Genomic DNA, 17,164 nt, shown 5'->3' on the forward strand with positions numbered 1-17,164 from the left:
TTTTTTTTATTTTTCTAATAAAAAAATTAATTTGTACAAATTTCTTTGTAAAGATTTATATACAAATAAAATTTTGTTTGAACTTGGAGAGAAACAAAATTGTTTAGTTTTTTAAAAAAATAGGACTAAATTAAGACAAAATAAGAATACAGGGACCAAATTGAGACAAATTAAAAATATAGGACCAAATTGAGACAAATCTAATGACACGTGGTCTGATAATGACACGTGGCACTATTAGTGTCACCTCACATTGTCATTGCCACGTGACTCAATGTCAACTTGACACGTGACATTATTTTTTAAAATAAAAAAAAATTAAAAATTAAAATAAAAATAATTAAAAATATATTTAAAAAATTCAAAAAATTCATTAGCTGACACGTGTCACCTTTTTAACGGTGTTAGTACGGAACTAACCACAGTGAACTAATTACTTCAATTTTTCAAAAATAGGAACCTAATTGAGAAAAAGAAAAAAATGAAAGACCTAATTGAAAAAAAAATTACCAAAAACAAGGACTATGAGAATGATTAAACCTAAAAAATTATAACGAAATTTAAAATTATAAAATCAAACGTTGTTTAGTTTAGAACAAGCTTATTCGCTGTGCTCATAAGAATCAAAGGCCGTGTTTGGTTTTGATGATGGAGATGAGTATGTTGGCTCCTTCCTTCCCTGGCTTCGCTAAACCCTCTGCAACTGTAAAACCTTCTCTTCTTACGCTCAGGGCATCTTCTCTGCGCCATGACTACCCACTTGCGAGCAAAATTGTTGTTAAAAGTAATATTCCTTCTCACCCTCTTACCCTTTAGTTCCATTTAGTTGAAGCATGTATTTGTGTGTTTGATTCATGCCCATCTCATTTCCAATTGTTCTCGTGTTGTTTGAGCCTTATGGATACACACTCAATTTAGAATTAGCTCCTTTTATACCCTTTTCTTTGCAAAGCAGCAATTTTTACGCCACCCAATTTGGTGATGTGGGTAGTTCTAAGGAGAAAATATAAGGACATTTGTTTATTTGTTGAACTTGCAAGCCTTGTCAGATATCATCCCTTTAGGATGCTTGTTTTATTTATGGTCTAGCACTCAGGTTAGATGTCATTGTCAACTGTTATCTACCGTTGCCTGCTCTAGGTAGTTTATGCTACAAAAATCTGTAGGCAACTTAATGTTAGTTCTTTGGTGGGGATATATAAGGTTAAGGGTATTAGAAAAATTAAGTGCTGAGTAAAAACACCATTTTGGCCTCTGAAGATTTTGGGTTGGTTGGTTAGTCCAGAGAGATGAAAATTATCCTTTCCATTCATGGAAGGTGATTTTTAGAAGGCTTTTAATATGGCCAATAAAGTTAAACTGGAGTTAATGTTGTTGAATAAACTTAAATGAGGGTTAAGGTTATTGAATAAACTTAAATGAGAGTTAATCTCTTAGCAGTTTTAGAATGGAAAGGTGGAAAGCCATTCCAATGTATAAGTTCACAATTGTATTTTTTGTTTAATGAATGAAAAGTGGATCAGAATATTCACACAAAAGAAAGACTTGTCATCAAGTTGGCATTGTGTTAGGTTTCTTATCTCCGAAAACCTAAACAGTAAAATCTCTTCTCACTCACACACTCAACAACAGAAATCATATTGTATATATCTGTATTTTTATTCAATCTGTAAGGTAAAGAAAGAAGAAAATAAGTAAATGTTCCCAAGGAAGCCTTCCTTCCTCCACTGGCCAAGAGGTCCAGTCTAATCCCAAAACAATATGTCTGATAATCCTCTCTCCACCTATTTTGTTATTATTTATACCCTCTCTCTATTAACAACTAACTTCTTTTATTCCTAACATTACTCTACCCCTCAAAATCAACCTTGTCCTCAAGGTTAAAGTTAGGAACGGTTATTTGAGGTAATGCTCTCTTTCCAGGTGGCGCCCTCCAAACTCTGGTCTGGAGGCTTGGTTGGGGACAAATCTTCCTCCAATATCTTCCATTCTTCTTCGATACTATTAACTTCCCACATTCTGGTCACCTCTTTTCCAAAACTATAAGCCCGGAGAAGATGATCTTTGATGTCTTTCAATGCTTCCAGCAGCTCTCTCCTCTCTGCAGGTCCCTCTTTATTGGGAATTAAGTCACTCTCTGCTGTCTCCCCCTCCACAAATTCCGCTTGGCTCAAGCTCCAAGCCAGAATCATGGTTTCAATCTCTTGTAGTATATAAGCTAACTCTTTGGATTCAGAAATGTTTTCTCTGCCTATTGGCTTGTGTTCTTCAGAGGACTGATTCAGGTCTGGCGCTACAACCTGCAAGAAGTAAAAACAGCCAAGTATATTCCCACCAGCATCAATTCTCTTGTTTGCTGTTATATAACTCTCAACAAATCCAAATGGTAACTTCTCAGAATCTTGACCACTTATTCCACGGTATATTAAAATCATAAAATTAGTCAAGGTATCTTGACCTTTTAGTCGACAAAAACTTCCAAATATTTCACCAGGAAGCAATTTTCCTATGACTTCATCTCTTTTCCAACCAGTTAGCCTTTCCATGGCTGCATTTCATTCAAAACAGTAGGCACTCTCATAAGAAGAAAACAGGGGTCGAATTAGTGGACCGAGACTCTGCGTGATTGCTTTGTAATGACCTTCCAACTTGATGAATTTATCTTGAACCATTTTCTCATAAGTGATGTCTTGACCTACAAAGCATACCCCGACAACAAAATTTGTGTAGCCGCTACTAGTGCAAGCATTGACCATTAGATATACAACTTTCTGTTGCTGTTGAAGCCCAAAGTGCTTTATTTTAAACTCAACACTTTTGTCCTCCTCTCCTTGCAAGGCTTTGCTTAGAGTATTTTTAAAAGTGTCACATGAGTCCGCATGTATAATTTCATTTACCATGGATTTCCTCATAGCTTCATTGCCTTGTAGAGCTGTCAGTTCAACAATCTTTGAATTCCATCCATTGATTACCCCACCTGAATCAACCCCAAAAATCGGAACTGTTGCAGTCTTGATTAGTCTCACCATTTCAAGTGCTCCTGAACTGAGTTCATCCATCGCTCCAGTTGAAGTGTCAGTTTTTTGCACATAGTTTGAAGTCTTTGGACCGGTGATCTCAGTGTCTTGGAAAGAATCTCTTATCATTAGTTGTAATGAGCGAATAACATTGATTTCTGACACTAAACTTTTGCTTTTGACTACTTCAAGAATAGCTTTGAATGATGATCTTGGGTTCAATTTTCCTCCATCATCCCTATCCTGTGGATGGTGCTTGGCTCCTCCCCATTTGACTTCCTTAGCAGTGTGAGACCTGAACCAGAACAAGAAATGTTTTGAATTGATTCTTGCCGTGGCCATGCCACAAACCGCATCACCTAGTGAAGCAGCACCTGGATAACCAACATCAACTAAACTATCTGTTGTCAAACCCGTTGAATCCCCATGATTACTAAGTAGTCGTTCTGCAATGTCTTTTACCTGTGCTTTAGTTGGGGATGTACCTAACAACTAGCAATTTCCATCATAAAACAAGGCAGCCCCATCACCTAAATATACATTATAAGGGGGCGTATCCTCACTTTTCAGCCCCAATTCTCAATCAATCTGGTGGAAATAAGGCTATGACTCGCCCCACTGTCAATCAACACCAATACCTTTCTCCCTTGCAACTAACCTCGCAGTTTCATTGTTTTAGATTGCGTTAAACCACCCGCAGATAATACAGATAACTCCATGGTTTTTTGTTCGATTTCAGGACCCTCCTCTACCTCATCTTCTTCGTCTTCCTGCCGTCTGTTGACGTTGACAATTCCCTCCGACGATCCCCGATACATCTCTGTCCTCACGACTGTCCCCGAGCTTGAGTTACATCTTCCCTCCTGTTGCTCCACTGCCAGCTCCTCACAAACGGTGCCCCGATTTAGTCAGCCAAACCTCCGCGTTAGAGCGTCAGTGAGACGGATCATTCAGTGTTTTATGGTCATTTTTCTCCTGACAAATGTGTTTATCTCATGGTGTATGTTAGGCCTCTACTGGTATATAAAGGAGAAAAGCAGTTACACAACCTAACTGCCAAGGCAGTTAGGAGGGTCGGTTGAGGGGATCATGTATATAAAGGGAGATTAGTTGTAATTGGAGGGTAGTGAGTGAATTCATTTGTTTTGACAGGAACTATCTGGTCCTGTAGGGGGAGGTTAAGCTATCTGAACCAATTGTATCTTGTATTCTTGATTGTTTGGCAATATACAGAGGTTATACAGTTCTGAGTTGTGTTGTGGGTGCGTGTACTGTGAGCTTTCTATAAGTTCTTGATTAAAAGAACCTATAATTTAGTCCGACCTACCGGATCGAAAGGGGGGTTGACGGAAATGGCAAGCAACAGAGGGAAGGTTCAAGAATCTTGAAATTACGGTAGAAGGGATTAAGGCTGAAACCGCTGCAATACGACGGGACGTGCAACAGATAATGAGGGTACTCGGGACGCAGACGAACCACCACGACGGGCAATCCGACGACAGCTCTGTTAATAAGAATCAGCGGCGGGGAGAGGAGGAAGACGAAGGAAGAGGGGTCGGAAATCAACCAGAGGGGAAGAAACAGTGGTAGAAACAGGTGACGTTACCCATCTTCGAGGGGATCGATCCCCTGAACTGGATCCATCACACAGAGATATTTTTCGAACTTCGAGGAGCAGCGGAGGAGGAGAAAGTGCGACTCGCATGCATGAGCATGAAGGGCAGTGCGGGTTTCTGGGTCAGAGTCTGGAAGGAGAAAGCCAAGAATCGTTCTTGGGATGGTTTGAAGGAAGCCATGGTAATAAGATTCGTAATAGTCGGTGAGCGATTGGCGACATTCAAACGCAAGGGGGCGGTGAACGAGTTTGTACAAGTACCCAAGATTTTGGAGGTCAGAACGAAGAAGGTGGCGGATGAGCAGCTGTGGGTAGAGAGTGGAGGACTGGACGGTATGGGAAGGCTGAACGGTATGCGAAGACCGAACGGTATGAATGGGTCAGAGGACAGTTGCAGACCGAACAGTCAGGACAACAGAAACCGAACGGTGCGGGAAGAAGGCCGCTGTTTTCGGTGCGGGGGTCCGTTTGCACCAGGCCATCGGTGTTCAGAGAAGAGTTTACGCGTTCTGCTTCTAGTGGAGGATGAGGAGGAAGAGTCGACCGAATACCCAGTTGAGGAAGCGAAACCCATGGAGCTGTCGGCGTGTTCGGCGGAGGGGCTGACAACTCCAAAAACCATGAAACTAACAGGAGTAATCGGAGAACGGATGGTGGTGGTCCTCATTGACAGTGGGGCTAGCCACAATTTCATCAACCAGAGAGTGATGGACGAATTGAAGCTGCCGGTGACTAGACGTCCCATTACACCGTGAGCCTCGGTGATGGACACAGAAGAACAACGAGCGGACGTTGCGAGAGAGTGAGGATACGTTTGGGGAATACCACCGTCGAGGAGGAATTTTATGTGTTTGAGCTTGGAGGAGTCGATGTCATCCTGGGTATCGCCTGGTTGGCCAAATTAGGAGAGGTCGTGTTGAATTGGAGAGAAATGTCCATGAAATATGTAGTGGGTGGTGATAAAGTGGTGATAAAGGGGGAACCAACTTTATGCCGCCAGTTGGTGGAACCTAAGGCCTTGATGAAGATGCTGGATGCTGACTCATGGATATTAATCTGGGAGCTGGAGGTAGTGGAGCATGGGACCAGTAGTGAGGTGACAGGTGATTTGACCGAGCAACAGAAAGTGGAGCTCAGAGTAGTGCTACAGGGCTACAGGCGCAGTGCCTTACGTTTTGGGAGAGAGAAAGTTTGCCTCCACTTTGTGATATAAAGCATCATTACAGAAAAAAAATTGAGACTTGGAAACTGGGTTTAATCGAGAGAAAAATAATCAAGGTCAGAAGAGATCTTGAGACTGGTGGTGGGAGAACCAAGAACAACAAAACAGAGGAAAACTACACTGAGCATGAGATTTTTTTTTACAAAGCTGATACCCATTGGACATCATGGCTGGTTCCTATATTTGGGGTTGCTAATATTGTTGTTTCTGTTATTTGCATGTACATCAACAATTGTCTCAAAAATAACTTCGGTCTCCATGGTGGCTGCGTGGCTAAGTTCCTTGGAAGGTTCTCTTTCGAACCTATGTAGGAGAACTCGTTGCTTGGGCTTTCTTCTTCAACATTGACTGAGATTGGAGGGAATTGCCGGCTGAATTTCAGGAACAGTACCCTGACTTCAACCTTGGAGACAAGGTTGTTTCGGAGGAGGGTGGTATTGTTAGGCCTCTACTGGTATATAAAGGAGAAAAGCAGTTACACAACCTAACTGCCAAGGTAGTTAGGAGGGTCGGTTGAGGGGATCATGTATATAAAGGGAGATTAGTTGTAATTGGAGGGTAGTGAGTGAATTCGTTTGTTTTGACAGGAACTATCTGGTCCTGTAGGAGGAGGTTAAGCTCTCTGAACCAATTGTATCTTGTATTCTTGATTGTTTGGCAATATACAAAGGTTATACAGTTCTGAGTTGTGTGTTGGGTGCGTGTACTGTGTGCTTTCTATAGGTTCTTGATTAAAAGAACCTATCAGTGTATGTTGATGATATTGTTATTACAGAAAATGACAATACTAGAATTACTCAATTAAAGAACCATTTGTTCAACCACTTTCAGACTAAAGATTTGGGTCGTCTAAAATACTTTCTTGGTATTGAAGTGGCACAATCAAAAGAAGGTGTCATCATTTCACAAAGGAAATATGCTCTTGATATTTTAGAGGAAACAGGCTTGANAAATTGCAAGCCCATTGATAGTCCTATGGACTCAAATCAAAAGCTAATGAGAGACCAAGGTGAACCTTTCTCAGATCCAGAGAGATATAAAAGGCTGGTTGGAAAACTCATATATCTTATAATAATAAGACCTGATCTTTCTTATCCAGTGGGGATTGTGAGTCAATTTATGCAAAATCCACATGTTGACCAGTGTTCTACTTGGAGGGAACCTTGTATCTTGGAAAAGTAAGAAACAAAGTGTTGTTGCTAGATCTAGTGCTGAAGCTGAATACCGATCTATGGCTTTGACTACATGCGAACTTGTGTGGATCAAGCAACTTCTCCAAGAATTGAAATTTTGTGGAAATGAGCCGTTGAAACTATACTGTGACAACCAAGCAGCCCTTCATATTGCCTCCAATCCAGTGTTTCATGAGAGAACAAAACATAGAAATTGATTATCATTTTATTAGAGAGAACAAAACATATAGAAATTGATTGTCATTTTATTAGAGAGAAGTTGTTGACTAAGGAACTTGTTACCGAGTTTGTCAATTCTAACGAACAACTCGGAGACATTCTGACCAAATCTCTAAGGGGGCCTAGGACTCGATTTATATGTTCCAAGCTTGGTGCATATGATCTATATGCTCCAGCTTGAGGGGGAGTGTTGAAATATATTGTTTGTTTTAACTGGCTTTTTGGTTTTGGGCTTTTTTTTAGAAGCCTTATTTACGTTGGTCCATAGTCCCTTAAATAGGGCACTATGTGTAATAGAATTATAGCACAGTAATAATATTTTTACTTCTCAGTTTTCTCTCCCAAACTTTTGCAAAGAGTTACAATTTGGAGATGTCACTCAAATGACACTTATATGTGACAATGAGGTTGTTCTACATATTAGTTTTAATCTTGTCTTTCATAAGAGAACCAAACACATTTTAGTTAGCAGATATTTTCACCAAGTCTTTGCGAGGACTAAAAATTGATTATATTTATAAGAAGCTTGGTATATAGTATTTGTATGTACCAGTTTGAGAGAGAGTATTAGATATATTAGATTATTGGCTATCTTTGATAAATATTTTATTTTTATCTTTTATCTTCAGTTACTATGTTATTATTCTTTATTTGAATTTTGAGCTTAGTTCATATTTTCTTTATTATAAATACAATATTTTATTTATAATTTTTACATAAAGGAGATTAATCCCATAAAATTTTTACTATATTCAATAATTTGCATAATTTTATTTGATTTTTTGTGACAGTAAATCAAACAGAATGATCAAAGAATACTAGTTATAGTGTGCCACATCTGAGTTATTGTCAATATCTTAGGTATCAGGCTTTTATTAGGCAATGTTCTTTGTCCTACTTGGTTTCAGACATTCAGTATGAGCCTTTTGGGCCTTGTGCTCCATTTTGGCAACTGGGGTTACTGTCTATGTTTGGGTTTTATAACAGGGACTAAGGCCAGGGCACTGGAGATTGTTTTCAGCTCTGACTATATTTTCTTTCTACCTTTTTCTACATTTTACGCTTTCTCTTCCCTTAATGGAGGTTTCCTCCTCAAGTACCATGTTTTACGGTAAAGTTTTACTGTGCTCTATGCTGGAAAATTTATTTTCTACAAAATTTTATTTGAACATCTTTGGGATAGACAGATGACAGTATAGTGACCCATAAGAGTGATACCAGGGACCTCAATAGATTGAAAGACTACATCAGATATTAAAGGGGACGCGTCAGGATATTGTTGACATTGCCTTATTATATTTCTTTATATTTTATTCCATTCTGTTAACGCATTGTGCAGATAGCCAATGATTGGCTCGGTGTATTGCTCTATGTTGTAAAGTTTATGAATGAAAAAGGAGGGTATGATGAATTCTTTGCCATAGTTGGTGTAGAGGTAGTACCTTATGAACATGCTTTTCTAGACTCTATCTATAGTTGTGACTGTGTCTTTGTTTAGGAGGATTGTTGATCTTTCGTCCTTGTTACAGTGACTACTAAAAATGTTCTTGTACAGTAATAACAGAATCACTTTTGCCAATTATCTACCTGATAAATAGAAGTACAAAGGCGTTTTTTACGAAATTATCTGGTTAACAATACTGCTCTTTTGTTAATTTGATATCTAGCAAGTTAATGTATCTACCGTGCAGACTAGTGTCTAATCTAATTAGACAATATTTGACTTAGCTTTAGCTAGTATATTATCATTACGTGGTTTTGACTTCTAATCATACAAGTTCCAGTAACATATGAGAAGCATTTAGCTTCAAAGCACTAAGCATCTATCATATCTATCCGCTTAGTTTTCATCTACAATATCTTTTACTGATATAGTTCTGATGTATTGTTGTTTGGTGGAGATTTTCTTTACTTTGTGCAGTTCTTAGATTTCATCAGTGATCAATCTGCATGCCTGTGTGCCCTTTTCTTATTTTTCACTTGTGTTGTCTCCATGCCATGGAGGCAGATTTATATTAATTTCAGATATTGCATCTTACATACTTTTTTACATCAATTTCTACTTGTTTTTATCTGGAAGCAGATTTACCATATTCTACTGGTGAGACTACTTTGCAAAAGGAATTTTCTAATTTTGGAAAGATAGCTGAAGGTAAATGCATAAGTTTTCTTATTATTCACAATGGTGTGAGTTTACATCATGACTTTTAGTACTCTAACTCACCTCTTGGGTCATGCATTTTATGTGTGCAGTTAAAATGGTTAAAGATATGAAAACAAAAAGATCCAAGGGTATTGCTTTCATTCAATATACATGCCAAGATGATGCCATGCTTGCACTAGAAACCATGGATCAGAAGGTTCAAATTTTCATCACATGCCTCATCCTTCTTCTGCCAGCCATGACATTGCCAATGATTTTTTCACCCAAATAATACAATTGGATTTAAAATTTACCCAGATAACATACTGTGTCACAGATAGCATTGAATTTTGAAATATTTGGCACAACATGCTATCTAGGTAATATTTAGTCCGTATTTGGTATTTTGGATGATAAAATCCATTGGCAATTGAGTGTTCCCTTTTGATGTGTTTATTGTTCATTTTCTACAGGATTTTTATGGTCGAACAATCTATGTGGAAATTGCTAGATTGGGTTGGGATTATTTTGGTGCAACCCCAAGGGCCTCAGGACCCCCAAAGAAGTGGGATTTGCCAGAGCAAGAAGAAGTGGTAGATTGTTGGTACTGATCAAAATTCATAATTGAATGAAGCTGTAGAACAGAAAATGAAGTAACAAATATCAAGTCATATAAATATGGCTATACAAGTTAGGGTTTGATGGAACATTATGATTTTGTAATAATATTGATGCAATACTGTAGTTGATGTAATCTTTCATGCACTCTTGATTTTGGCATAATAAAGTGTAGTCCTTCCTGAAATTAACTTGATCTATCTGTAGGGCTCCAACAGTTATAAATTTTATTACAACGATTCAGGTGATTTTCATTCATGAGTTTGAAGCACTATTCTACATAAGATGTATGTTTTCTTTTGTCCAGAACCTTCAACTAGATTTGCTTCTTAAATAAATATAATGTTCGATGAACTTAAATATAAGTAAATTTTAATATATTAACCATAATTGTATTTTAATATATCAAAAATAAAGGATTGAGTGTGAACGAAGAAAAATGCAGTGGCAAAGGGATTATGGTTGATTAAAAAAGCTGAATTTTTTATATGCATAACTTTCTTTATAAAAATAATGATATTTTTTTTATGATGAACCCATCCTTCAATAATGTTAAGATGTAACTCTTATTTATCTCTGCAGTTCCATCAAATCAAATCTTTCCCAAATCAACAATTTTTTTAATATTTAATAGTGTCTGTTAATTTTGTTAAGATTAAATATGTGCTACATGTGCCTCATATACAAATCGAATCTACCAAATTTGTTATTAATATAATTCATAAAGACTTAGTTACATGGAGTATTCTTCCAGATTTGTTGATTAGAGGAGTTTTTTGTGTTGATATTTCGTTTTCTATATTATTTTGTAAATCATTAATAATTTGCTTCTACATTCGTGTAACAAATCTCGGAAGTTGCTCCATGTAAATCTTTTCTTACAAATAGTCGTTGAAGAATGCATTGTTGACATCCACTAGATAAAGAGGTCATTGTTGGAGAGCCACCACGTCTATAAATAAAGTAACAAAAGCCATCTTCTTCATGGGAGAAAAAACATATAAGGACGGGTCAAACGCAATGGTGATAAAAGGGAGGTCAGAAAAGACGATAGTGGAAGAAACCATGGATGAACAGAAGAGAGAAATCATAAAAATCCAAAATTCTCCAATCAAGGCACCTACAAAAGGAAAAAGAACAACATTAATGCTTTGAATAGCTACCTAAGAGGAGATGGGATGTAAGACAACGTACGATGAACCTGAAAGAGGAAAACGAACAACCTCAATGCTTTGAATTGCTTCTAGACATGTCATCATGCACTACGAAAAAGGAAACAAATCTACAATTTCAAAAGGCACTAAAAGCGCGCAAGAGCTTCGATGAAGACGTCAATTGATGACATGGTGGTCGACTATCTAAGACTATCAAAACCATGTGATCGTCGGTTGAAACTAAAACTCTGGTAATGCTAGCGGTAGTAGTGGATGTAGTGGCAGAAGCAATTTTTTTTTTTTCTCAAAAGAACTTTAAACTCTACATACATATTGAATATAATACTATGTATCTCCCTTGTTTTGAATACAGAAACAGATAATTTATTTATAAAAGAAATAAGTTAAGTTCCAAATACAAATAAAAAATAATAATTAACTAAAATAAAAATTAAATATAATATAAAAATAATATATCTAATAATTATAATATTCTCAATAAAAAAATATCTAGTTAGTATGAAAGTGAAAATTGGAATAAGTGAGTGTAAGGTGGAATCGGCAGCAACTTTCCTTAAACACGTCTGAGCCAATTCCGGTTGAATGCCTATGTTTGATTAAGACAAATGCAGAAAATTATTAAAAGAAGTTAAAATAATGGGTTCTTAAGAAGGTGATGAAACCTTACATGTGTTTTATTCTTCAAATTCGATTCATACATTTGCTGTCTTCGTCACTGTCTCACTCCAATGGAAAACAATTCTATTCAAAACCCAATTAACATTTTTATTATTATTCCCTTCCACTGAGTCCGTGACACACACAAGAACAAAAGACACCAACACGTGAAAAGAGTGAAAGCCAGTTCGTTAACCATTCGCATTCACCTAATTAATTAAATAAACAATAAAATTCACCTAATTATTTTTAAATTTTAAGTATGTTCAAAATTCGTTTTCCTGCTCTTCTTTCTTTCTACCACTTTCTGATTTTCTTTTTCTAACTTATTTTTTATTTTCTGCGACAAAAGTACATGAGAATAAAGAATCGTGTATTTTCTTTCTCTATTTTCATTAAGAGCATTAAAGAAAGAAACAACTATCATTAGAGGTTTAGTTTGTAATTAAAATATTAAAACTTTATAGAATATTTAGTAATTATAGTTTCAAAACTTTATTATCAAAATTGATATATGAGTTTTTATTACAAGAGAAATGGTATATTACCAAAGGAGTCCAATTTATAGAAATAAAAAAATTTGTTGCTAACTCGTGTTTATAGAAGAATTACTAAAGATGCTAAAAATACGTTAATAAATTTATCAACAAATAAAAAAATTATAATTAATTATTAATAAATTTATTGACAAACAAAAAAATTATAATTATCAATAAAGTTATCGACAAATAAAAAATTTATAATTAATTATCAATTATCACACATTCAATATAATATCGACAATATAAAAAAGTTAATCATAAATTAAAAAAAAATATAAATATAAAAAATTACCTATCTAAAACATCTTTAATATAAGATAAAGTAATCTTAGATTTCAACTGTATACAAAAAAATATCTCTCTTCCTTTCTCTATCTATATATTATACTTATATTAAAAATTTTATTCATATGCATAAATAATGATTTATAATAACAATTTCATATCTAAAATTTTAAAAAAATTAACATTTTGCGTTATTTTTTGTTTTAAAAGAGTCTAAAATGTGATTTATTTATTTTTTCTTAATAGTTTAGCCGTTTCACACCGTGTCTATAATTTAATACCAAGCATTACCTCCTTGGTCGCAATACTCTGATTCTAACAACCAATTATTTAAATGTCTTAGTCGTGCTTATCTCACTAACTTTGTTTTGTTTTTGGTGACATCTGTAAATTAATTATTTTACCTTCAATATGTAACATTCCAATGAATGAATGCTATATCCTTACAAATATCACACAATCAACCTTTATAAACCCATAACTCACAAATATATAATCATGCAAAAACGCTCATTAAGGTCACCCTAGACGTCGGTTATAGGTAAACCCGACGTATATTAATGATCAGTGGCATTTCCATAAATAAGTTGACAATATAGGCATCCGTTAGGTTGATTTCCGACGTCTATATAATTTGTGACGTCGGCCCTTCCAAGCTGACATCTATATTTCTGACGGTTAGGTGAAAAATAATTTCCTGCAGCGTTATAAACGTTAGTTCCTTGGGGGCCCGACGTCTATATGGCAGAAATTAATGTTGCTCACCAACCTGTCAGACATATAGACGTCAAGCTGCTGCTAACTGACGCCTATAAGTCTGCTAGGCAGGTGAATAGTCACTCTTTTCAGCCTTATAAATGTCGGATCCCGTTACATTGACGGACCCCGACGTCTATATGGCGGATATTAATGCTACTCACCAACCTATCAAACATATAGACGTCAGTTGCCTTAGGTACCGACGTCTATAATCCTTCCAGGTATGTGAAAAGTCATTTGTTTCCACCCACGAAAAGTCTCATGCCTCAAAGCTGACGTCTATATAGTACAGAAATATTAATTTTTAAATCGAATGTCATATTAGTCAGGGGTCCGATATTTTTCTATTTTAGATGTCGGTTCTGTGTACAATAGACGTCTAATTTCTTGTTAAATAACAATACGAACCAGCAGTTTGCGAACCAACAGTTTGATGTCTTGCGTTTTCTCTCCGTTGTTCTGCATTTCCAAGTAAGTTTCCTCTCCTTTTAACTATTCAAAGTTGTTTTTACTCCGATTAAAGTAATCTTTGATGTATTATCTCTCATTTGAACTGATTAAAAAGAGTTTTCGTTGTGTTTCAGTGCGGTTTTTTTGTTGTGTCTTTGTGTAACGTAGTGCATCTTCTCCCTTTGCTAGTTTCCTCGTAAGGAAAACTTGCGTTTTTTTGGATTTCTCACGGCGTTTCAATCCAAGGACGAATTTGGGTTGTTGCCTATGTCCATTCCGACTGCCAACGAAAAAGTTTACGGTGTATTCTCGCCATATTCTTTTTCAGTGGCGGTCGGAATGGACCTAGGCAACGATCCAAGTTTGTCTTTGGGTTGAAATACCATGACAAGTCCAAAAGACGCAACTTTTTCTTACGAAGAAACTAGCAAAGGAAGGAGGTGCTACTATGCTACCCCCAGACACGACAAAAACCGCTTCAAAACACAATGATCACTTCATAGACGTCGGTTAATGTACAAACCGACGTCTATGATGTCCCAAAGACGTCAATTAATGCAATGTTTGACGACTTTATAGACGTCCCAATTGTTATAGACCGACGTCTAATCTTAACTTAGACGTCGGTTAGTGAATTGCCGGATGTGTTTGTAGACGTCGATCTTCTTACTAAACAGACATCTATATCGACGTCGCCCCTGCAAAAAACCGACGTCCCATTAACGTCACCTATATAGACGTCGATTTTGGCCGTGACGTTTAAAACCCAAAATAACTGACGTCTAAAGCCCTTTCTGCACTAGTGAATGTTATTATAATTATATTAAGTATAACTATAATATCAAAATACTTACAAAGGTTTAATACAACTAATAAAATATTATACTGATTCGATAGTATAATAAAGTTCTTAAAAAATATCTATGCATAATAAATTCATCATATGAACTACATTACAATACTACCATCATCTTGCATTGCATCAATTGTTATAGTATCAATTTAGGTAATAATTGCACAAGATAACATATAGACAAAACAACGCAAAGGAAAAAAAATAAGTTAATGTGCAAAAATGAGTATTCATAAAATAGACATAGAGTTATCATCACACACCATTCATTCACTAAAACAAACATATTACATATGAATACTTATAAAAGACTTATTTATTCAGATACATATATTGATATCAAACTCTAGTAAGTTATGCATTTGTGGTGATAGAATAACTCGTCAACTCAAGTTACCACACACAAGGTTAGTTCGCCAACTATCTTTGGCTAAGATAAAGCCCCTACAGTAGTTTATCATGCACCTCTTAGCACATACTCTACCCTTCTCTACTTGAGATTAGATGATTATTATAGCGATATGATAATTCTCAATACTAAATCCATATACACCAAAGATATCACAATTAATCTTCCTTGGATTAGTGCTAATCATTCTCAAATGAACATCATAAACCAACCATCATTTTAACATTTATAAAGTTACACATTAAACATACCAAAAGAAAACATTAAAAAATAGTGTTAGTGAGTAGTGCATAAAAGTATACTTGTTCACAACCAGATAGCTCGCCCAACGAGATTATCATTAGAACTCACAAAATTAAATTCTCCCAAATCCATTTAGCCAGACTTGTCTTGCCCAATCATTGTCAAGTTGGTGAGCTCTTTGAGTTTGGTTTCGCCCAGTGAGATTATTCTCACCTAGTGACCACTAAGTCAATAACTCTCTAACTTTGACTTTGCCCAATGAGTATATTCTCACCCAGTGACATTCAAGTCAGTGAGGTTTTTGACTTTAGTTTCGCCCATTGAGTATATTATCGCCCAATGACCACTAAATCAGTAGTTATCTGACTTTGACTTCGTCCAACGAGTATATTCTTACCTAACGAGTCTACATAATTTTGCATTTTTATGTCATTCTAGCCCAACAAATCATTCCAACAACAATCACAAATGTCAAAACAAACCAATTATCAAATTGTACATCACTCAATGACTCAATTCATCTCAATTTCAATACCAAGCAGATAACATTCCCAATTTCAAAATACAATTAATATAAGCCAAATTAAGTCCTACTTAACTTCACATATCATATTTCATCAAATAGCTTAATCACACAAACGGAATGTCATACAAGCATATAATTATCAATTAAAAGGTGTTTATTAGTTAATAACAATGCAATTAGCTTTTCTTACCTGAAAGGCATGCCAAACTACTCCTATGAACAACATAAACATAATCAGGACACAACATTAGAACCATTAGTCAACATATACCAGAAAAGAAAATTCAAAACCTACATGTAAGCCACAAAAGGACACATGCAAATAAAGAACAAACAAACCAAGAAAAGGGACAAAAAAACAACTTACTTTATAGAAGAAATTAATCAGACATAAGTGAAGAGCTCGCCACAAGGATCACCCTAGTAGTCTCCGATCTTCAAACATATGAACTGATGGTGAGAAAATCTAGAGACGAGGGAGAAAGCTTTAGAGAAAAGGTTTTTAAAGAAATTATGTGTTTTCAGGGTCTTCAATCTTCAAACAAATAATTTGACAGTGAGAAAATCTAGAGAGGATGAAGAGAACTCCAGGAAAAAACTTTAGAGAAATCATGTATTTTTAAATGGTGAAACTCGTTCGTAAAGACTCTATTTATACTTTAAACTTTTAATATTAAAATAACTGAGTATCACAATTTTAAACACATTATCAATTTCAAAAAACATGATTTTCCATACTTTTGCACAATATTAGTCCTATTAAAATGGGTTAGAACCCGTGGACCTACCCAGTGGCCCACCATGGGTTCGGGTCGGGTTGTGTTTGAAAAAAATCTAATTTTTTTATACGGGTCAATTCAACCCAGCTCACTTAGTTACCGGTTCATCCGGGTTGAACTCGTGGTGAGTCGGGTTGGCTCACCAACCTACTTAATTTAATTTAATTATTTATTACTTTGTGTTTCATTATTATTAGTTAACAGTTTTTTATTGTATTGTAGATGCGATAAAGAATTTTTTTTTTTGAAGAGGGTAAAATATTATGGATTTATCCATTCAAGACTCTAATTTTATAAATGGATAAATGACACAAAAATGATCAATGCTAGAAACTTATTTGTTTGCTTTTTGTGTTTGTTTTTGGATTACATTTGGATTGTATGGTACTTTTTTTATTTTGAATTGTCTTTAGAGTTTAAAATCATTTTAGAGTGAAATTTATTTACATTTAAATTACT

The 17,164-nt window shown here is 35.7% G+C and overlaps 1 protein-coding gene across 1 annotated transcript; it reads left to right on the top strand.

Moving 5' to 3' along the window:
• The first annotated feature begins 594 nt into the window (after positions 1 to 594).
• On the top strand, positions 595 to 10,274 carry LOC106767178 (glycine-rich RNA-binding protein 4, mitochondrial). The gene is made up of 4 exons (XM_014652018.2): positions 595 to 784; positions 9,350 to 9,418; positions 9,520 to 9,626; positions 9,883 to 10,274. Exons 1-4 carry the CDS (start codon positions 646 to 648, stop codon positions 10,018 to 10,020), a joined length of 453 nt encoding a protein of 150 aa, XP_014507504.1. The 5' UTR covers positions 595 to 645; the 3' UTR covers positions 10,021 to 10,274.
• The last annotated feature ends 6,890 nt before the right edge of the window (positions 10,275 to 17,164 follow it).

Source organism: Vigna radiata, chromosome 7 (genome assembly GCF_000741045.1).
Source record: "Vigna radiata var. radiata cultivar VC1973A chromosome 7, Vradiata_ver6, whole genome shotgun sequence".
In the NCBI taxonomy this organism is placed as follows: Eukaryota; Viridiplantae; Streptophyta; class Magnoliopsida; order Fabales; family Fabaceae; genus Vigna; species Vigna radiata.